This window comes from Anguilla anguilla, chromosome 11 (genome assembly GCF_013347855.1).
Source record: "Anguilla anguilla isolate fAngAng1 chromosome 11, fAngAng1.pri, whole genome shotgun sequence".
In the NCBI taxonomy this organism is placed as follows: domain Eukaryota; kingdom Metazoa; phylum Chordata; class Actinopteri; order Anguilliformes; family Anguillidae; genus Anguilla; species Anguilla anguilla.
Window position 1 is genome coordinate 4,252,955 of NC_049211.1, and position 22,273 is coordinate 4,275,227.

The 22,273-nt window shown below is 47.4% G+C and overlaps 1 protein-coding gene across 4 annotated transcripts in view; it reads left to right on the forward strand.

The window, feature by feature from the left end:
• Window positions 1–4,541: 4,541 nt before the first annotated feature.
• Window positions 4,542–22,273, forward strand: part of otud5a (OTU deubiquitinase 5a) — a 42,443-nt gene continuing 24,711 nt past the window's right edge. For 2 of the 4 annotated variants that reach the window (XM_035381471.1, XM_035381474.1), the window contains exons 1-2: window positions 4,543–5,371; window positions 12,099–12,192. In XM_035381471.1, the coding sequence (XP_035237362.1) occupies window positions 4,814–5,371; window positions 12,099–12,192 (652 nt within the window). In that variant the 5' untranslated portion in view covers window positions 4,543–4,813. Of the gene's footprint in view, window positions 5,372–12,098; window positions 12,193–22,273 lie in introns of all 4 variants that reach the window. The other 2 variants (XM_035381473.1, XM_035381472.1) reach the window with 2 other exon arrangements.

Below are 22,273 nucleotides of genomic sequence, written 5' to 3' on the forward strand. Positions count from 1 at the left end.
TTGTTGTTTTTGTGAATGCGTTTGTTGTATCCAAATATATAAGGTGGTTGTGGTGTATACACTATAGTTTTATGTCAGGAGAAAAATACAAAGGCTAAGAATGCAACCTGGCATTGATAGGGATATGTCTTAAAATATCATTAAGTAATGAAAAGAGATAGTTAGGTTTGCCTCTTTTCAGCATTGTGAAGGCCTTTACCTTGGACTACAAGGTAAGTGAATCCAAAGTATGTTAACTGAAATCGCACATTTTCCCAAGAAAAGAAAGTTAGCTCCTGTTATACTGGAGCAAATTAACACCAAAGAGATATGAGTTTTACTGACTCTAGTCATGCAGTTGTGTCTGTGAACAACAATGTAAATGTCTTTATGACTCCAGCTCTGTCCTGGTTGGCCTCTCTGACTCCTTGGGCTCATCCAGAACACTTACAACCACCCAAAATGTTCCCATGTGACCGTCATTCTCTGCCCAAATTTAAAAGCCTTGGTGCTAAGGGGGCTGCTTTTTCACACCTTGAAAACATCATCAGACGCCAGACACCTGCAACCATGGGACATTGGACTCACCCCCTTCCCCCCCCATCCCAAACCTGATGTCTGTTCCGGCTCCTCGATGATGGCTACCTGTGACTGGCAGAACCAGAGGTGGAAAGTCCAGGGGTCAGAAAGTAAAAGTCCTGCCATGTGTTTCTTCCACCAATGAACTCAGCCAGCTGATTACACTAATTAGTTCTGACTACTGGGTGAAGGGCTGTGCTGATTAGCAAAACCAGGGAATTGTGGGGGGAAAAAAATACTGGGGAGGATTTTCACTTTCTGAACCTGGATTTTCCACCGCTGATTCAGAACAGCAGAGATGTTGGAAATCTTTAGATACAGACCTAAGACCCACCCCTTCAGACTGAACTTTAGTTCCTCTGACTCAGCCCTATCTAACACTTTCACCTTGCCCCAGCACGTGATTAAGCGTGACTTCTTTTTCTGTTTTCAGAGCCTGTCGTTTCTTGTTCCTATTTGTATATTATAGTCTAATGCAGTGGTTCTCAACTCGGGCCAGAAAGGGCCGGTGTAGGTGCAGGCTTTTGTTCCAACCAAGCAGTTACACACCTGATTCTACTAATCAAGGTCCTTAGTAAAGACTCCAAAGGTTGATTAGTAGAATCAGGTGTGTAACTGCTTGGTTGGAACAAAAGCCTGCACCCACACCGGCCCTTTCTGGCCCGAGTTGAGAACCACTGGTCTAATGCTTGTTTTATTCTTGTTTTGTATAGCTTTCAAGTTTAATGTTAAATAAGGGTGTCGAGTTAAGTTGTCAATTAAGTCTGCTCTTCTTGAATTTACTGTCTCTCTTGGGATTATAACCGCCATTTTATACAATTACTTCTCTCCAACCCTAGATCTTTGCACTTGTGTTTGCACTGTAAGTATTGTCAGCTAAATACCAACAATGTAATGTTACAGATGGGCTTTCAGAGTAGTCCTACTGAGGCTAAGTAAAACTAGAGCTACAATTTTGCTGCCTTTTGAGAAAATATTAGTGCGGGAACCTGAGGGAAAGGGTTTTTTTTAATTATGTAAAATTAGGTTTAGCAATCAATTGATCCATCTGGACTCAGATAGCATGGCACAGAGCATTTCAATGGTAAAATACAAGACGAGGGTGACCATAGATTTTTTTTAAAAAGGACAGGAGCGGGCATACTGTAATACGAGGCTATTTGTTCATATACAGTCTATTGAGTGAGCAAAACCTAACCAAGACATTTTTAGGAATTTAGAAATCCCACCTGGATGAATATTTTCATTCCCCAAAAGAAGAAATGTCTGAGAAAAAGAGGACTGGTCTGGTCAGCCTAGGTGATCTCAAATGTGAAATGCATATCTAATGTGTAACACTGTTTATGGAAACAAACAGGGAAAGAGAACCACAACAATGACTGACAATATTTCTGTACAGTGCAATAATATTCTATATATAGAATATACAGTAAGCATTTGAATCATTTGCAAAGAATTGTTTTCTCTCCCATATCTGTCCCAACAGGTCGGCTACATTAACTGGGGTATACCCATTCAGTGATCAGAACAAAAAGCTGACTAAAGACTATAGTCTGGTCCCCAGAACATCAGCATCCCCAAGCACTGTCTTCGTCACAAGACTTCAAAATCTGCGTGATCTGGGAAACTTCACAAGATTTTTCACACAATTTTTCTGTTGTAGTTTTTTCTATCACATATGTACAGTGCCTTGAAAAAGCACTCAGCGCCCATTACTTTTTTTTCACATAAATTCACAGAAATTATTGTCACATCCTGGGATTTTTATAAATTTGCGAATCACACACTCTTTTTCACAGTGCAGAAGAAAAAAATTATAATGTATCCCATCCATTATCTATGCCTGCTTATTCTGGTCAGGGTTGCGGGGGGTGCTGGAGTGTATCCCACCATGCATTGGGCGAGAGGCAGGAATACACCCTGGACAGGCCGCCAACCTATCGCAGGACACACACACCATTCACTCACGCACTCATTACATTACATTCATTTGGCAGACGCTTTTATCCAAAGCGACGTACAAAAAAGTGCACTCATACCTGTGGGCAATTTAGAGTCTCCGATTGGCCTAACCTGCATGTCGTTGGACTGGGAGAGGAAACCGAGACACCCGGAGGAAACCCACACGAACACGGGGAGAACACGCAAGCTCCACACAGACAGGCCCGAGCCGGGACGGAACTCGAACCCGGGACCCACTTGCTGCGAGGTGACAGTGCTACCTACTGCACCACTGTAAAAAAAAATATATATATATAAACCGTTAAAAAAATACAAATTCAAAAATTTAAATATCAACAGTTCATTAGTATTCATCCCTCTTGTTGAGTGCTTGGCCGAACCACCTCTTGCAGCCATTTACTGCCAGTGGTCTTCTTGGGTAAGTCTCTATTAATTTTGCACAAAATGTGAGGGAGCAGTGTTTGCCCATTCCTCCTTGCAAAATAGCTGAACATACCAGATTAGCTGAGGAGCAGCAGGTGGTCAGACATTTTGAGGTCTCGCCACAGATGTTCGATGGGGTTAGGGTCAAGAAGACTCTGACTGGGCCGCTCAAGGACATCAATTTTCTTCCTTTTAAGCCGCTCCAGTGTTGCTCTGGCAGTGTGCTTTGGGTCGTTGTCCTGCTGAAAGACAAACTTCCTCCCCAGTTTAAGCTTCCTGGCAGAGGGGAGCAGATTTTTTTTTTGAATGAATCATTACATTTATACTGCACTTTTCTGAACGCTCAAAGTGCTTAACAGTGATGAGTGGGAACTCACCTCACCCACCACCAATGTGTAGCCCCCATCTGGGTGATGCAAGGCAGCCATATTGCGCCAGAACGCTCACCACACATTAGCTAAGGTGGAGAGAGAACATTTTTTTTTTTGCCAATTAAATCAGGGGATGATTAGGTGGCAAGTTTGAGAAAGCCATATTGGGAATTTAGCCAGGACACCGGAGAACCCCTAACTCTTTCAGACAAGTGTCATGGGATCTTTAATGACCACAGTGAGTCAGGACCTCGGTTGAACGTCTCATCCGAAAGATAGCATCTCCTACAGCACAGTGTTCCCGTCACTGTGCTGGGACTTTTGCAGTTTATTTGGAACACAGGGAAGATTGCCCCCTGCTGGCCCACCAACACCACTTCCAACAGCAACTCGGTATTCGCTGGTGGTCTCCCATACCAAGTACTAACCAAGCCCACACTTGGTTAGCTTCAGCCATTCGGTTGTATGGTGGTATGGCTTTTTATCCAGGATCTCTCTGCATTGTCCCACATTCATCTTCCCATCAATCATGACCAGATTACCAGTCCCTGTTGCTGAACAGCATCCCCATAACATGATGCTACCACCACCACACTTCACAATGAGGATGGTGTTACCTGGCTGATATGCAGTGTTAGATTTATGCCACACACACACCGCTTAGTGTTATATATAGACGCAAAGCCCTTTGCATTAATTGTCGTCATGTTTGTACCATTTATGTATATGGTTTGTATTTAATAAATGAATAATTCATTAAATCTGCGACAGATTGTCATATGCAGCTCTTTTAACGTCCTTATGAGTGAAAGCTGAGTTTGTTTCACAGTACTATTTGGCCATTGACTTCATGTGAACGCGCTACTCTGGCCTTCCTTTGACAGCAAGGACGCAAAAACAGCCACAGAGTCAACCGGGATGACAACTGCTGCTCAAGTCAAGAAGAAAAAAACGGAACGGTTCACGAAGAGCATATTTTGTCAGTGCAAAAAAACAGTCTTGGTAACGTTCTTGCCTGGGTGAAATTACTACGTAGTGCGCATGTCCTATTTTGCGGATTTTCACAAGTGTTTGATTAGCTATTCCACCGTTATTTAAATAGATAGAAATAACAACCGCGGACATGTGTAGAAGTACCCAGCAAAGACCACCGGTATCGTGGTTGCTAGGCAGAATGACGGTCCAGGGAGGGTACTGTCAGTAACTACCGGCAAAGGGAAGTGACGTTGCCTGTCGTCAGGTCTGTGTGTTGATGTTTTGTAGAAGCTGGAAAGCCTGGAGGACGGAAAGAGAGAGACCGTTTGTTTTTGTTCTCCGAGCGTAAGAGCTCAGAGCGACTTGGAATATTTACTTTCAAATTTTCTCGTAAATAGTTTCAAGGATAACATACGATTTATAAAAGTTTAACAACTAACCAACACAATTAGCTAGCAAAATCATTCGCTGAAAAGGAGGAATCGTCACCCCTCTGACCCCCCTCCCTAATAACAGACACAATCATGACGATTCTTCCGAAGAAGAAACCGAGCTCGACAGTCGGAGTGTCGGACCATCCGGACGAAGCAGATCGGAGGAGCGGTTCTGACCCACATCAGCATCCACACGGGGGTCGGGCAGGAACGAGGCCTAGGGCCTCTCCGCCACCCTGGCCGTACCAGGCCGCGCCACCCTCGTCAAGGGAGGACAGACGGAATGAAGCTAGCTCCCGGCCACAACAGGCCTCCCCTCCGCCTGTAGGATCGGGATCGCCCGTCGGGCCAGTGGATGGAAGTGGAAGTGGTGGGGTACCATGTGTCGCCGGAGGACGTGGGGAACTGTCAGGTGGTGTAGGCTGCGGTGGGGGGATCGGAAGTTGTTGTTCTGGGCCCGGTCTCAGTAAAAGGCGACGACAGGCGCCTTGCGCCGGTGGAGTGGCCGGTGGAGGGGCAGTCGGTGTAACTGGGGGCGGTGGTGGGGGTCCCAGTCCTGACACAGAGGAAGGGGCTGGTTACAACAGTGAAGACGAGTACGAGAATGCATCTAGACTGCAGTCAATGGACCCAGCAACAGTCGAACAGGTAAAGTAACGCTAACGTTGGCTAGCTATCATGAAAAAAAAGCTTATGAAAACGTTGCTAGATCGCAAGCTGGCATAACTAGCTACCGCTAAGCAAAACGTTGACACTTAGCTGTGTAGCAAGCTAGCTCGCTAGCTAGCTAGCTAGCTGTTGTCACCTGTCAATGAATTTCTACGAGGGCGAATAGTCTGGCTAGTCATTTGTAACTTCCTCATTCAAATGTTCTCTTCTGGTATATAGGATAACTAGCTAACATTACAGTGATGCCCATTATATAGCTAACAGTCATCTGCCTGTCGTAAGGTAATCTGGCTAGCAGGCTGATTTGAAGAAAGCATGTCATGTTATGATTTTCTGATTGTGCACGGACTAGAGAGTCTTTCTTGGGTAGTTAGTTAGCAAACATTAGTTATTCCCTGACTTCGTCGAATTGATTTCATACTGTAGCTGTGAACTGAAAACTATTACACAGCATATTGAGTTACGCCAGCTGTTACCATCTCGTGGTGCTGGACGGTTCCTGTTTGTTCATGGCATCTACCGCTAGCTGCAGTTAGACAATGTGAACTTTCACGCCGTGAACCAGATGTACAGGATCCGATTCATGGGCTGAATGAATCATCGCTCTCAGAATTTCGAAATTAGGAGCAAACGAAGCGCCTCGTTCCTACATAAAATGGATGACTTCTCGTTTGGATACTATTTGCAGTACGATGAAGTACTGCAAAACTGTACCCTGCTGAAAATTCCAGCTAAAGCCAGCAGGGATTCTAAACTGGTTTAAGATGTGTTTTTGACACTTCTTGCAGGTCATATTTGTTCTGTGACTGGTCAGAGCTGGTCTCTAGCTGGACAATGCTGGTCAAAGTTGTTTAAGCTGGTAGAGTAAGCTGGTGGTCTAACTGGTGGACAATATAGGTTGGTGACTATACAGGCTAGTCAGCTGGAGAACAGCTGGTGAACAACTGGTTGGCCAGTTAAAAGTGTCGAAAACATAGCTTAAACCAGCTTGACCAGCTTAAATTGGTTTAAATTGGAATTTTCAGCAGGCTATATAGTACAGTTTATTGGGTGTCATTTGAGTTCCCATTTTACAGAGATTTAGTTGTATCCTTTGTTTCCAGAAAAAAAAAATTCCTTTAAAATGTCGTCATGGAGTCTTCATCATGGTGTCCCAATATTTTCAGAATTCATAATTAAGCCACTCTGTGGCCACATGTCAAATGAAAGCACTTCTAAGCATTCAGTGAGAAATGACTGAATTAACACGGCAGTTTGCTTGTCCGAAAGTATGTCAGTCAAATGTATTCAAGTTGATTTTTGTAGAGGACTATGATCCCTTCCAATCCAGGTATACGCTGGGTACAGCTCTTCCTTAACTCTCCTTGGCACACCCACATTGCTCAGAACTCTACTGGATCTTCTGTAATTTACACATCCTCCACCTGCTCATGCCCATCACCATAACCGCCCTCCTCCACTCCATACTGCGTTATGACTGAATGGCCACTTTTCATTTTTTAATATTGTTCAGGGTGTGATGCTGTGCCCACCTCCCTCAAGACATTTATTTGAGCAGATATACACCAAACCCCAATGAAAGGACTCACTTCCTTAACAGTGGGGAGTCATGTTTAGGTTTTTTTTGTTTTTTTTTTGTTAATTGCACCAAAATCAGATGCTACAAAATGTTGAGTGCATAAGCTTCACCATTCAGTTCCTGTAGGTTCCCATAAGACGAACAGGCCACTCGCTGTGACTATTTAGACCTGAACTCACATTCAAAAGTTATCCTATGTTCTGTAGGCCAACACCCAGGTCTCAAAATGTTCAGCATCTATTTTAATTTGCCCCATTCTGAAGTCTGTCAGCAGGCAATCATGTGTGTGTGTGAGGCTGCTTGCATATCCCAACAGACAAGAAGACTGACAGGCACTTGTGCACGAGCATCTGGAAGATATTTAAAAAGCCCCTGCAAAGTGTTTTTTTTTTTTTCTTCTTCTTTTAATATAACAGCCATAAACATTATCTTTGAATATTTGGCCTGACATTCCGCCAGTCTGAAAACAGATGCTTGGGTGAGGAGCTGTTTTCCGCACAATAAGACAACCCATTTATATTCATCTACTGGCTGTCAGTACAAGCAGCTTCTAGCAGTGTCTTCTGGTAGGCTATATGTAGTGTTGAGTTGCGTGTAAACAGGCCCACTTGACTTGTGTGAATTAGGTGAATAAAATCATGCTGTTTAGTATTAAGAACAGCCTGATATAAAAGTTATTATTTTTAGGAGGAAGTTTTTTTTTTAATTATTTTTTTTACTCTTAGTGTTAAAATATTTCAGCTCTGTATTTGTTATACCCTGTCATTTTGACATCAAAAATGTTGTGGCCTATGTTGAGAATTTAGTGTTACATTTCGTAGGCTTAATACCAATGGAAATTGGGTTTTGAAGTTTTTAGTTTTACAATGAGGAGTACTGCGTTGTTTTTAACTGTAGGGTAACTGTGTGCTGACTTTCTCCTTAATGCACAGCTGTACACGTCAGTGAGAGATGGGCGCTGCGCTGAATATGTAGACCCAGATTTGATTTCGCTTGGGGAAAGGAACACCGGCACACTGGTATGGGCAGTCATTTATCTTTCCTCTTTCGGTAGTAAGTCACCAGAGCAGCCGGGGTAGAGTTGGCCTGCGCACATGTTCTGCCTTCTGTATCTACTCTCAGAAAGCGCCCAAAAAAGATGGCGCTGTTTCTGTTTCCTTAATCGGTACAAAAAAACCCGCTGGCGAATGTCATTCCTCGGTCAGGGACATGTAATTGTTTTTATTAGCCTACTTTTTTTTTTTTTTTTATACCTTCTGTTCTTCCTCTCATTTTTGGAGCTGCCGTTCGCATGTTCTTGTACATTTCTGGTGTCCCCCCCTCCACCGGTACACCTTCTGTAAGTCTGTTCCTGTTTCCACACTGCTTAGCCTCTCACAGTACTGCGGGACGGAGAGCTCCGATTGGAGGAAAGTGATTCTCGTCCTGATGGCAGCTGGTAAACTGCTGCAGTTTTTGGGGGGCACTTATGCCATCGTAACCCGAGGAATGGAACCTTTTAGTCACTCACTCGGGCACTCGTTTAGCCGCCTTGCTAAATTTTTCCCCCCCCGATGCAGTACGATGTTCAAACGCCTCTGTGGTGAGAGGATTGCTGGGCGGCTGTGTGGAGATGTACTTTGACTGTAATGGGAAAGCATGAGGTCTGCCTGGCAGGCCCACACAGAGCTCAGTCAAATCAGTAAAACTTTATTTATATAGTTCAATTCATGTGTAAGATGCAATTCACAGTGCTTAATGTAAAATCAAGATAAAATGCAAGATGTTGAAAGAGTATGTGTGTACGACGTTACAGGTCTGCTGTCAACAGCACATGTGCTGTGGCATACTTGCAGATTATTTCTGTAGGTTATAACAAGATAGGATAGAAACAATAAAACAAGATGAACACAAAAAAAAAACAGTAGATAAATAAGTTGATTAAGTAAAAGCAACCTAACTGAAAAAGGTGCGCTGTGAGTTTTCTCTTAAAATGGAACGGAGTGTAGCACAGTGGGTAAGGAACTGGGCTTGTAACCGAAAGGTCGCAGGTTCGATTCCCGGGTAGGACACTGCCGTTGTACCCTTGAGCAAGGTACTTAACCGAAATTGCTTCAGTATATATCCAGCTGTATAAATGGATACAATGTAAAAAAAAATGCTACGTAAAAGTTGTGTAAGTCACTCTGGATAAGAGCGTCTGCTAAATGCCTGTAATGTAATGTATTGTAATGTAAAATATCCACACTTTCTGCAGTACTCAGGGCCTCTGGTAGGCTGATCCAAAGGCTCAGGCCCTATTGGCTGTGAAGTGCTAGTAGTTGATGCTACACATCCTGTCCAGGGAAAATTCCCTGCAAAACGGCCCAGTCCTCTCATTTAGACAATGCATCTGTGCGTTCTCTGATGAACTTCGAGAGAGCCTGAACTGAGGCTCCCAATCTAAGATGTAATAATGTGTATATTTAATGCGCTGCAATGTTATTCACACTCTTGATAAAGATGAGCAGTAAACAAAACAAAAAAAACAAACAAACAAAAAAAAAACCCTAAATGCGACCTATTGTATGCTCAGAAAATGTTGGACGACTAGTAGCTCTGTTCTTTTCATCTAATACAATTACTCTGAGAAAAATATTTTGGTTAGCAAATAAAATGTTCTTTTTCCCAGACTGATGCGTTGCAGTTGTTCACGTCACATTCACAAACATTGTCCATCAGATGAGCTCGTTCACTGTTAAGTTAAGTCAATTTGCCGTCTCTGACCTTGCTTGACGGTCCAGGGAAGCCGTATTTAGCCGGCTGGCCTAGTTTAGAACGTTACAGTGCATTTCAGCGCTCTTGTGGTTGACACGCAGCAGCGGGTGACCACGCATGCTACGCTGGTGTGGTGGCTAGCTGCAGCGCCAGCTGCAGCCATGCCCCGTGTTCTGGCTACTAGCACTCTCATTTTCTGTACTGGCCTAGATGTCATGTGTCTTTCTGTTTCTTGAATGAAGGGGGGGCGGGGTTTATTCTGTCCGCTTTGCATTTCAGATTAAAAAAAAAAAAAGTAGACTGCGATGACCAGTGCTCTGCAAAGTATCAAATAAGGTTCTTTTGAAGTGTTCCGCACGCCGGTCAGTGTTGGTGACAGGAGGAGGCGTTGCCTTTGAAGGGCTGCAATTTACCCACGGTGCTCAGGGTTTTATGTGGCCCAGGAGACCTGTTTCTGGGGCTGATGGAGGGTCCCTGTGGCCCAAGGCTTCTTCACCACAACATCAGCCTCTCAGCTGAGGCCATCTCGATGGCAGTTTTTCTCCTTCATGGGCAATTATGAGGCGATACCTTCTGTGTGAACCCTGTGAAACAGAATAGGGCCGCAGTTATGGATTCCATTCGCGGTTCGATAATGAGAGGGAGCTGTCTGTCTGTCTGTCTGTCTGTCTGTCTGTCTGTCTGCACATCACCGGGGAGCTTGGTGTCCAGCAGTTGTGCATTCATTATGGAAGGGAATACGTTCACACTCACAGCCGTGTTATGTGTTTTTATCCATTACACTACGTTACATTACAGGCATTTAGCAGACGCTCGTATCCAGGGCGACTTACACAACTTTTACATTAGCATTTACGTTACCAGGAATTGAACCTTTGACCTTTCGGTTACAAGCACAGTTGCTTACCCACCATGTTACTCTACTGCCTTATCCAGTCTGAACTGCAACTGTATTGTGCATGACGTGGTGTTTTTCTGGTAATTATTTGGGAACTTAAAAAATGTTTTGCATATAATTGGATTTTATTTGCAGGGCGTTGCGTGTGAATTGGGATGCAAAATTCCCCTGCCTCAGACATTTGTGGAATTTTCCAGGAATGAACTTTCTATAGAGCAAGGATATTGATGCATATTTGAGATTTGGGATATGAACGTTTTCTGAGAAGCATGCAGTCTACGTGCCAATTTGTAAATCGTTTTTTGGCTCTTCACGTACCTCCATTAAGAGCCTGTACGTTTTGTAACTGTACGCTGTAACCGACAACATCTTGGTGCCATTTTTGATCATTTGACATGTTTTATGAGCTCTTGTACTGACACAGAGTGGAGTTTGTGTTACTTTTTGAGATAAGTCCACTTTATGTGGGGAGGGGGGGCCGTCAGATAATGCAAATAAAATCTGTTTTAAATGTAACAAAATTTAAAGCATAAAACAGTACAAGAGAAAATAGAAAATGGGAGTGATGTTACATTTAGAAACGTGATTGGTTTTCTTCACTCAGAGCTGGTTCAGGGCATAGGCCACACCATCGCCTATGGTGCCATTCTTCTTGGGGCGGGGGGGGGGCTGGGTGTCTTCATTCGCTGTGTCCAGCACACCAACAACCCCTCCCTGGGCTTCACCTGACTCACCTCCCCTTCCTCCCCGCAAAATGGACTGTAGCTAGCAGTGCTAGTGATCCTGCTTAATTAAACATTACACAGTGTAGGGTATAGAACAGCAGATGAAAAGATGAGTAACATTAAAAATAGTATTTCTGAAATATTTACTATATACATAGAATGTGTACAAGATTAATAAATGACTATAAAAATGACTTTCAATGTAGGCTAATAATAGTGTTGAACATCCTGTGAGCAATATAATAATGGCAGAATGTTATTGGAGTAGCGTATGGCTCAAAATCACCCACTTGGCCATGAATTCCCAAAACGAGCACTTAAGTTGCATGTTTCTCAAAACGTATTTGTGACCCAGGTCTCAAATTTGCATCAGTGTCCTTCCTCCATATGGAGTTTCTTTGTGGGAAATTTCAGGAAATTCAGGAGACGTCAAGAGAATTTTTTAAATCCACATCCACACGGAATATCCTAAATTACGTTATTATGTTGATAACATGATTGTATTTTATTTATTTGTACGCCCTTTGTGTGAAACTGAAGTGTAATTTGAGTGGAAGGGGGTTTTTTTTTTTTAGGGCGCGGGTTTCTAATGGGACGTCCTGTAAAAGAAGCCTGTTATTTGAGTGAAGAATGTCCGTCCCGTTGCCCTCGGCCCCGGCCTGAATGAATGGGTAACCTGAGCCCCCCCGAGGTCTGTGAACCCGTCCCCCCTCCCTGCGCACCCATCTCCTCCTCCTCTTTCTAAAGCGCCATTTTGTTTTCCCGCAGCAGGAACACTGGTTCGAGAAAGCCCTGGGGGAGAAGAAAGGCTTTGTGATCAAGAAGATGAAAGAAGACGGAGCGTGCCTCTTCCGAGCAGTCGGTAGGTGGGCTCGCCGTGCTCTCACACTCCGGACACGAGGGGGGGGGGGTCAGGGCTGTCTCTGCCTGCCCGTGTCACAGTGAACTCACTCTGCACTTCACGCTGCTTTTAAACACAGCGCCCTCTACTGGACGACTGCAGTCAGTGCTTCAAGCACTGACCCAGGGCTTCCTTACTGCAGGGCTGCACAACAAGGGCCGGTCCGTTTCGGGATTTTGTGCCAACTTCTGCTCTTAATTATTTAATTGGCGTAATTATATATTGATCTGATATTTGTATAAGTCCCAGCTACAGATGCAGATTGCTAGTGTATCCTAATGATTTTACTGTGAACTGAAGAACAGGAGCGCACCAGCATGGTTTGCAGAGCCGTCAGAAAACTAAAACTAAGGTAATTGGTTGGAACAAAAAACAGCACACGGACTAGCCCTCCAGGACCGGAGTTGTCTCCCCCTGCCTTTCTGGAATGCCTCTCAGGAAATCCCCGAGTCGGGGGGGTATTTTCTGAGCTGTCAGTAAACGAGTGAAGACCTTCTCTCCTGGGTTAGCGGCCTGGCTACACTCGAATATATACACGTGATGTTGTGAACTTTTGCTTAAATTGATGCGTTTTATGGATAGATACTCCATGTATAGCAGCAGAAATATCAGTAACTACTTAGCATTTAGCAAGGCCCAGAATTAAACTTACAGGACACTTTTTAAAGAGTAATTGCACTTACTGTTTCAGCTTGGCTCCGCCTACTTTGCAGTTTTGAAAAATGCACACTGGGTTGGGTGGAGTGGGTGTGTCCATCTCATTTGCATAAAGCATTCTGTTATGCAAATGAATTTGTACGGCATAGCTGCACCCGGCTCGTGAAACACAATCGAACTAGGCGTTGCACGTCACGCGTGAATTGGGATTCGCCACCTCTCACCTCAAATGTTTTCATGAACATATTGTTTGTGGACTGTTGAGGTGGAATATGACAATGTTTATGAACGGGGCCGCCGTGTTTCGGCAGTGTTCCATCGCATTAAAAAGTAAACTGACATATTTTTCTGGGCGGCAACAATTCTCTGGCTGGCTGTCTTGAATGACATCTGCATGACATACTAGTACCTCCAAGGTGGTACTCTGATATCAGAATTGGGGCGGGGCCAGAGCGTGATGCAGAAATCCTTTTTCAAACGTTAGAGGGCAACAACAAAGATGTTTTCTACCAGTTTTTTCTGCAGAATGATAGTATTTCAGAAATGTTGAAATAGCATGGATTAAAATGTTTCATTATTTCATCGAGGGTGTAATTTCCCTTTAAAGTGATTTCATGGAAACCGTAGTCAAATTATGGAATTAACGTACTTGGCTCTTAAGCAACGAACATGTACTTGGGTGGCATTGTGTATGGTGTACTGTGCCTTTAAAATGTCCTCTTTGTTCAAAATTCAGTCAACCAGTAATGTCAGCAAAATCACACTAGATGGCGCCATTTCCTGTGGTTACAGCAGGGCATCTCATAGCCTCTGTGCTCTCTATCCAGCATAGTCCTCTGCCACAGCCTGAGTCCTGAGGCGGTTAATGTGCTGTGAGGTGGCCTGGTTTGGAGAATGCAGTCTGGGGACAATAGTGGCCGAGCTTCCCCCCCCACCCCTCTGTCCCAGGACACGGGTGGGGGGGGGGGGGGGGGCTGTGAGAACGGCTTCTCATTTCAGGCTCTCCCTGTTCTCCCTCCTTCCCCCCCGGGGGACGCGAGTGCCATTTACTGCGCCCCACTTTCATCAGTTCCCAGTGGAAACAGCACCCGGCGCATTCTCGGTTCCCAGGGCGTGAAATCGATCTGCACGGTAACAATCGGAAATGCCAGCCCAGGGCCGAGTTACGCAAGAGCTGGACGGGGGAGGAGGCCTGGTGCCTGGACCTCCATAACCAGGTGTGCAGGTCACCTGCCTGGTCTCTGGTCCTCCATACCCAGGTGTGCAGGCCACCTGCCTGGTCTCTGGTCCTCCATAACCAGGTGTGCAGGCCACCTGCCTGGTGCCTAGACCTCCATACCCAGGTGTGCAGGTCACCTGCCTGGTGCCTGGACCTCCATAACCAGGTGTGCAGGTCACCTGCCTGGTCTCTGGTCCTCCATAACCAGGTGTGCAGGCCACCTGCCTGGTCCCTGGTCCTCCATAACCAGGTGTGCAGGTCACCTGCCTGGTCTCTGGTCCTCCATAACCAGGTGTGCAGCTCACCTGCCTGGTCCCTGGTCCTCCATAACCAGGTGTGCAGCTCACCTGCCTGGTCCCTGGTCCTCCATAACCAGGTGTGCAGCTCACCTGCCTGGTCCCTGGTCCTCCATAACCAGGTGTGCAGCTCACCTGCCTGGTCCCTGGTCCTCCATAGTCAGGTGTGTAGGCCACCTGACTGGTCCTCAATCCTCCATACCCAGGTGTGCAGGTCACCTGCCTGGTCCATCCTCCCCCAGTGCCTGGCCTGACCACCTGCGCCATTTTGAAATGTCTGAAATGCCTCTAACACACGATTGAAGGTTAGAGTTCATGTTCTAAATGGTCCTCTGTTGCGTTTCTAACACCTTTCCTTTAGCTGGCATCATCATCCATGTGTTTTATGTTACTGTGTTTTACAATGTCAGTGTCATGGCTGTAGAGTACAGAGTATTGAGGAAGTCTAAAACAAAAAAAGAAACTTATTTGTGAAAGACAGCCGGCTTCCAAAGGGTTTTGTTCCACTCCCAGGACCACACACACACACGTGTTTAAAAAGCGTGGGGTCAGAAGAGGAGGGGAAGTGGGGGAAGCTCTGCTGGCGGGGTCGGCACAGAACGCCCGTGAGAGAGGGCGCGCGCGTCCCCTCGGCCAATGGGAGACGAGCTGCTCCCGTTCTGCGGGGCGTTCGCGCTGCTCCTGGGCTGCGGCGATCAGCTCTGCAGCGTGGCTGCTCCGCAGGAGGGAGGCCAGCGAGGACTTTCCGCTGTGCGCTCAGGTTTCCTTTCCCTGAGGGGGCTGTCTCACAACACTGTGAAAACACACACACACTACCCACACACACACCCGCGCGCACACACACACGCACGCGCACACACACTACCCACACACACACACACACACACACAGACTCTACATACACACACACACACACACACACAGACTCTACACACACACACACACACACACAGACTCTACACACACACACACACACACACAGACTCTACATACACACACTACCCACACACACACACACACACACACAGACTCTACACACACACACACACACACACAGACTCTACACACGCACACACACTATATATACACACACACTATTCACACATACACACACGCACACTATACACACACACACTATATATACACACACCCGCGCACAAAACTATATACATACACACTATTCACACATACACACACGCACACTATTCACACATACACACACGCACACTATACACACACACACACACACTATATATACACACACCCGCGCACACACACACGCATGTGCACACACACTATTCACACATACACACACGCACGCTATATATACACACACCCATGCACACACACACACACATGCGCACACACATGCTGTACACAGTACACACACACACTATATACACACACGCACGCACACACACCATATACACACACACACACGGCTACAAACGAACTCTCTCACGTGAAGCACGCGCCTCTGGTGACAGCTCATTCTGCAGACAGGCTGTATGAATGAAAAGCTGACGGGCGTGGGCATTGAAGGCAGGCAGAGTATTTGCATGCTCTCTCGGCCGGTCCGGAGCCGTTTGCATGGGGATCGTGTCGCTTTGCATCGGCCTTTTCCCGGCCCTTCAGTAGCGACGCCGGAGCCGAGCCCCTCTCGCCTTAATCCGCACCTGTCTGCCCGCGGAGCGCGGGAGCTCGTACGCCGCAACGCTGCACCCCGTTTCGCAGAGGGGGATTTGGGTTCGAATCCAACGCGTGCTGCCGTCGAACGGGCCACGTGCGCTTAGAAACAGGCCTCGAGCCAGAGCTGAGTTTCTGTAAAGTCCCTTTGCCTGGAAGCGTCTGTCGGAGGACTCGACTGTGAATTTCAAAGAGCCGATTGTTTTATTTGGTAACACTGTAGTTCACCCTTTGACATGATGTCGACATAACACGCACTGCGTGACATTTTGCCGATGAAAATACAACAAGCTTTATGTCGTTTGACATATAAACTGACATTATCTGTTATGCCATCTTGTGACGTCACTTGTATGACAGTGTTACGTTAGCTTTATGCCAAATGTTTTGAGTAAAGTGTTTTATTTTGTCACTTGGTAATATAATGAATAGTGTATAATAGCATATAGGCTATTCAGTGCTAATGTCAAAGTACTGGTCCTGTACTGATATCTCTGTTGGTGGAGTAAGTAATGGTGGTGGCAGCTAGTTAAGCTTGCTTCATTTGCTTTGAAGCTGTGGCACACACGTGCAGACACTGGGGGCTGTTGTGTTTCTCCAGGGACCTGGCTGCTCTGTGAATGAAACGCCGTTTTTTGGGGGGCGGGGGGGGGGGGGGTAGTTGGCATCGGGGCAAGTGTGTGACACGAAGGGGACTCTGACACTCCCCTGGGTCTATTCGCCCTGGTCATTCATTGACGCCCCGGCCCGGTTCCAGCAGGTCAGGGCGGTGCGACCGAGTGCCTCGAAAAGAACAAACCAAACAATCTCCTCCTTTTCCCCTAAGACCGCTCTCTTTCTTCTCTTTTTTTGTTCTTTTTTTTTTTTTTTTTTTTTTGCAAATGCGGTGGTCTTTTCGGTGGAATTTTTTCAGAGAAAATGTCAGCGGGGTCATTGAGGAGAATAGTCATTTTACACGCGGTATGGTGGTGGTGGTGGTGGTGGTGGGGGGGGGGGGGGAGGGGGGCGCAGGGGGGCGGGGTTTTGGAGGGCTGCTAATTTCCCGTAAGTTTCCCTGCAGTGCGGTGAGGTGCATTGTGGGTAGTTTAGTTTCAGCGACACCGCTGTGGTTTTGCCGGCTGTCGGCCGCCGTTGAGTTTTACTCATCACACTCTGTGGCGGTCTCACCTTCCTCCCGGGGGGCCTGCGTTTCCTTCGTATTTCCGCCGAAAAACAGCCCGTGGGGGGGGGGGGGTGAGGGGGGGGCATCAGGGGTGGGGGGGCACTATCTCTCTTACGAGAGCCCTATATACATGCACATATACGCTCACATACGTATGCATGTATGTAGGCTATGTATGTATATGTGCGGGGGTGGGGGTGGTTATCTCTCTTACGAGAGCCCTACATACATGCACATATACGCTCACATACGTATGCATGTATGTAGGCTATGTATGTATATGTGCGGGGGTGGGGGTGGCTATCTCTCTTACAAGAGCACTTCATACATGCACATAATATACACTGTATACAGGCACAGTTATGTATGTAATTATAGGCTACGTATGTGTACGTGCACGTTGTTATTATTACATTTCATGTGGCAGACGCTTTGATCCAAAGCGAGGTACAGCAAGTGCGTACCGAAGGTCAGTGGAACAAAAGCAGAACACAGGTCAGATAAGGGGCAGTCGTCTTTACGTAGCAGTTATCCGCAGCCATGGACATCGAGTCTCGTACGCACAGTAAGCACAGGCCAATGCACAGAAGGTCTGTGCGCGTGCACATGAGGCGTGCGTGTATACAGGGAGCCTCGTTGCTCGTTGAGATCCTGATGGTGAGGAAATGGCGGCATTGCGTGTAATGCTCAGGATCACAGAGGAGGTGTGGCTGGGCAGCTGGCCCGGCAGTGTGTGTTTGTGTGTTTTGTTATTGGTGTGTTACTTGGTGATTTGGAGGCAGGGCGTATTTGTGTGTGTTATTGGTGTGGGAGGCGGGGTGGGATGGCAGGAAGTGAAGTGATGCGTTTTTTTTCTTCGGGTCTGGGTCATTTACATTGGGCTCGGCCCGGTCAGCGGGTCACAGGCAGCGCATATGGAAATAGTCGGATGTAGGCCCAGAGCCGGTTTTAGGCGACATAGAGGATTGCCTGGGGGGGTGTGGTCCATAATCACGACCTCCATGAGAACCCTCATGTTACCCTCATGTAACCACCACGAGAGCCCCCCCTTGGTCCCTAATCAGAACCCCCATGGTCCCCTGTCACAGGCCCCCTCACGCCTGTGTGGGATGCAGCTCGACTGGAAAAGGCTTTTTCCTCAGGCCTCCAGTAGTGTACAGATGGCCCTGTGTAGACTCGCGTGAGCTGTGCATAGTGAGGGGCAGTGGGTAGCAGGCAGTGGGCTGTGGGCAGCGGGCAGTGGGTATCTGCTCTTGGGCAGGAGAGGCTGTGAGCCCTGTGTAGTGAGGGGTAGTGGGTAGCGGGTATCTGTTCCTGGGCAGCGGGTAGCGGGTATGTGTTCCTGGGCAGCGGGTATCTGTTCCTGGGCAGCGGGCAGCAGGTATCAGTTCCTGGGCAGCGGGTAGCGGGCAGCGGGTATGTGTTCCCGGGCAGCGGGTATGTGTTCCTGGGCAGCGGGTATGTGTTCCTGGGCAGCGGGTAGCGGGTATGTGTTCCCGGGCAGCGGGTAGCGGGTGACTGTTCCTGGGCAGCAGGCAGCGGGTAGCGGGCAGCAGGTAGCGGGTATGTGTTCCTGGGCAGCGGGTATCTGTTCCTGGGCAGCGGGCAGCGGGTATGTGTTCCTGGGCAGCGGGTAGCGGGCAGTGGGTATGTGTTCCTGGGCAGCGGGCAGCGGGTATGTGTTCCTGGGCAGCAGGTATGTGTTCCTGGGCAGCGGGCAGCGGGCAGTGGGTATGTGTTCCTGGGCAGTGGGTATCTGTTCCTGGGCAGCAGGCAGCGGGTATGTGTTCCTGGGCAGTGGGTATGTGTTCCTGGGCAGCGGGCAGTGGGCAGTGGGTATGTGTTCCTGGGCAGCGGGCAGTGGGCAGTGGGTATGTGTTCCTGGGCAGCGGGCAGTGGGCAGCGGGTATGTGTTCCTGGGCAGCAGGCAGCGGGTAGCGGGTGTTCCTGGGCAGCGCAGGTTGAGCCGGGTTCGTGCGGTCGCCTGAGGCCAGGCGTGTGGACCATTAAACGCATTCAAAAATCATTCAAAAATCATTCAAAGGCGCGCGGCTCCCCGTGTAAACAAACAAGCGGCGCAGCGGCGCGTCTGTACGGCCCGCGGCGGGGGCGGGCCGGCCCTGTTCCCTTCCGCTCGCGCTGCGCGGGAGACGGCATCGGGAGCCGCTCCGTCGCCGTGGAAACGGCGGCGTGGCGTGGCATGGCGTTCAGGGCTGGGGTCGTTGCCGCGCCGACCGCCGCGGCGCTGCGTACACAAGGTCAGGCGTGGGAGCGGAGTGCCCTGACCCAGGTACGAGCGCCCAGCCCCGCTACGACACAAACCCGCGCTGTTTACTCCACCCGGGCCCTCTGCGGCGTCTCTGTGGAGAACGCCGTCTCCTCATTGGTTCACAGAGCTACACCGCTCTGGGTCGCGGGTGGAAGTGAGCCCCAATAACAAACAGGCTCTCGTGCAAAAGCAGAGGAAGCGCGGTGCAAATGACCTGAATCGCGTTCCTGAGTCCCGGTTTGGGGATCCACCCCCTACGCTGGGTTTCGGTCATAATGTCCTGGGTTTGGCTATTTAGGTCAGGTTGAAGTGCGCAGCTAATTTAACAACCTATTAAGCTTAAGCATTGAACCAGTCAAGATATATTTTTAAGATGGCAAAACAAACTTTAGTTTGCTTCCATTTTCTTAGTTGTAAGATCACAACACTGACTACAGATTTGTTTTTTGTAGCACTTATTGCTGATAAGACATTCTGATCGGCGCTCATAAAAACCCAGAGTCAAACCAGTTGTGAAGTGAGTGATGTTCCTTTCACACACGCCGTGGACACTGGGGGATGTGGATTGGGGGGTTCTCGGCAGGCGTCAGTGCTCTGGCTGTCCGATGAGTGCGGTGTTCGTCCCGTCTGGAGCTGCCCCCAGAGCAGGGTTATCCAGCCTTATCCCATAAAGGGCCGGTGTGGATGCAGTACCAGCACCTGTCCCAGCACTAGGACACCTGGTTCCGCTTGTTGAGGTCTTGACTGAAGACTATTATTAGGTAAATATCTAGCGTGTAGACAGTACTGAGTGGGTACATTATTAAGGTACTAAGTGTAGACAATACTGAGGTACTGAGTGTGTAGACAGTACTGAGTGGGTGCTGTACTAAGGTACTGAGTGTGTAGACAGTACTGAGTGGGTACATTATTAAGGTACTAAGTGTAGACAATACTGAGGTACTGAGTGTGTAGACAGTACTGAGTGGGTGCTGTACTAAGGTACTGAGTGTGTAGACAGTACTGAGTGGGTACATTATTAAGGTACTAAGTGTAGACAATACTGAGGTACTGAGTGTGTAGGCAGTACTGAGTGGGTGCTGTACTGAGTGTGTAGACAGTACTGAGTGGGTGCTGTACTATGGCACTGAGTGTGTAGACAGTACTGAGTGGGTGCTGTACTAAGGTACTGAGTGTGTAGACAGTACTGAGTGGGTGCTGTACTAAGGTACTGAGTGTGTAGACAGTACTGAGTGGGTGCTGTACTGAGGTACTGAGTGTGTAGACAGTACTGAGTGGGTGCTGTGCTATGGTACTGAGTGTTGGAAGTATTGAGGTGCTGAGGGGGGCCCTCTGTAGCCTCTGAAGCTGCTGGTCTTGGTCTTGTGCCAGGAGCAGGGGGTGTGCCTGTGCTGCTTGTGCTCCTTACGTGAGCTTGCGTTCCTAATGCTCCGGCACTCTCCCCTGAAACACTGTCACATCATCCAGAAATAAGTATGCGGAGAAAATTAACACTGCGGAGAGTGTTCCCGCCCATACCGGCCCCCGCTCTTACTTAACACCGGGTGTTTCAGAGTTTCAGCATAACCATGTTTCCTGAATGGTTGTAAAGGGTTGAGCCGAACCAGTCCTCTGTCTGCTCTCCGCCCTGTTGAGTAAGTACTAGTTACTCCAGCGAGCTGCATGTGATCCTCTTCTGCACAAGTCATGTGTCATGTGGGAGTTCGTTTTGTAACTGCATTGTTATGAAATGTCACAGGATTCACAGGATTTCGGCTTCTTTGAATTCCTGAGCCTCTCTCCAAACGTATAGCCTGTCTGCTCTGATTACTGGGGATTGATGGATTGATAGATAATCTGATGAGTAGTTCTTCTTTTGAGCATAAAACATGAATGAAAAAACGAATATCGCCCATCTCAGTATTCCATATTTTTATCCCACAACTTCCAGTTATCACCAAACCCGTTTGTAACCTCCTCAAACAGTAAACATACAATACAGCAATCTCCCTCTCGGTTTCCAATACTCTCCAGTTGATGTGTCCGCTTGGTTGTGAATTACAGTTTTATTCTGGCTCCAACTAAAATTTTAACCATTGCTGCAACATGATGCCCTAACCTTTCTGACATTAGTGTTTTGAGCTCTTTGAAGCAGCCAATTATCCTCTTGAAGAAAGACATGCACGTGTGTTCATATGGACCCTCTGGCCCCAGAGTACTGTACTCCAAAAAAAAAAAACTGTTTCAGAAAGAGAGAAAGCAGAAATCATTAAAGTTGCCCTGTAGCAAGCTGCAGAGAGGTTTCAACCTGTGGAAGAGAATGGAAGCAAAGAGAAACGGTGTACTTCTCTAGGAACAAAAAGTCTGTTTGAGCCAGGATGATGGATGGATGGATGGATGGATGGATGGAAGGAAGATGGATAGATGGATGGACAGACAGACAGACAGATAAATGGATCAATAAATGCATCTGTAATTTGGTAAATAGATAAACAGATAGATCGATGGATCGATAGATATATAAATGCATCTGATTTGATAGACAGATAGATAAATAGATGGATAGGCAGATGGATGAATGCGTCTGTAATTTAGTATGTAGCGTTGTACGTGGCATATGTCACGGCCACAGTGCAGTGGGCCTGGGGAGGAAGCTCCTCTGATCTGCTGGTGATGTAACTGTGGCTAAAGGAAACTCAGCTCTCGCTGTGACACAGTAGGGGGAAGTGGGAATATGTTCACCAGAGCTCGTCTTCTTCCTGTAAAAACACACC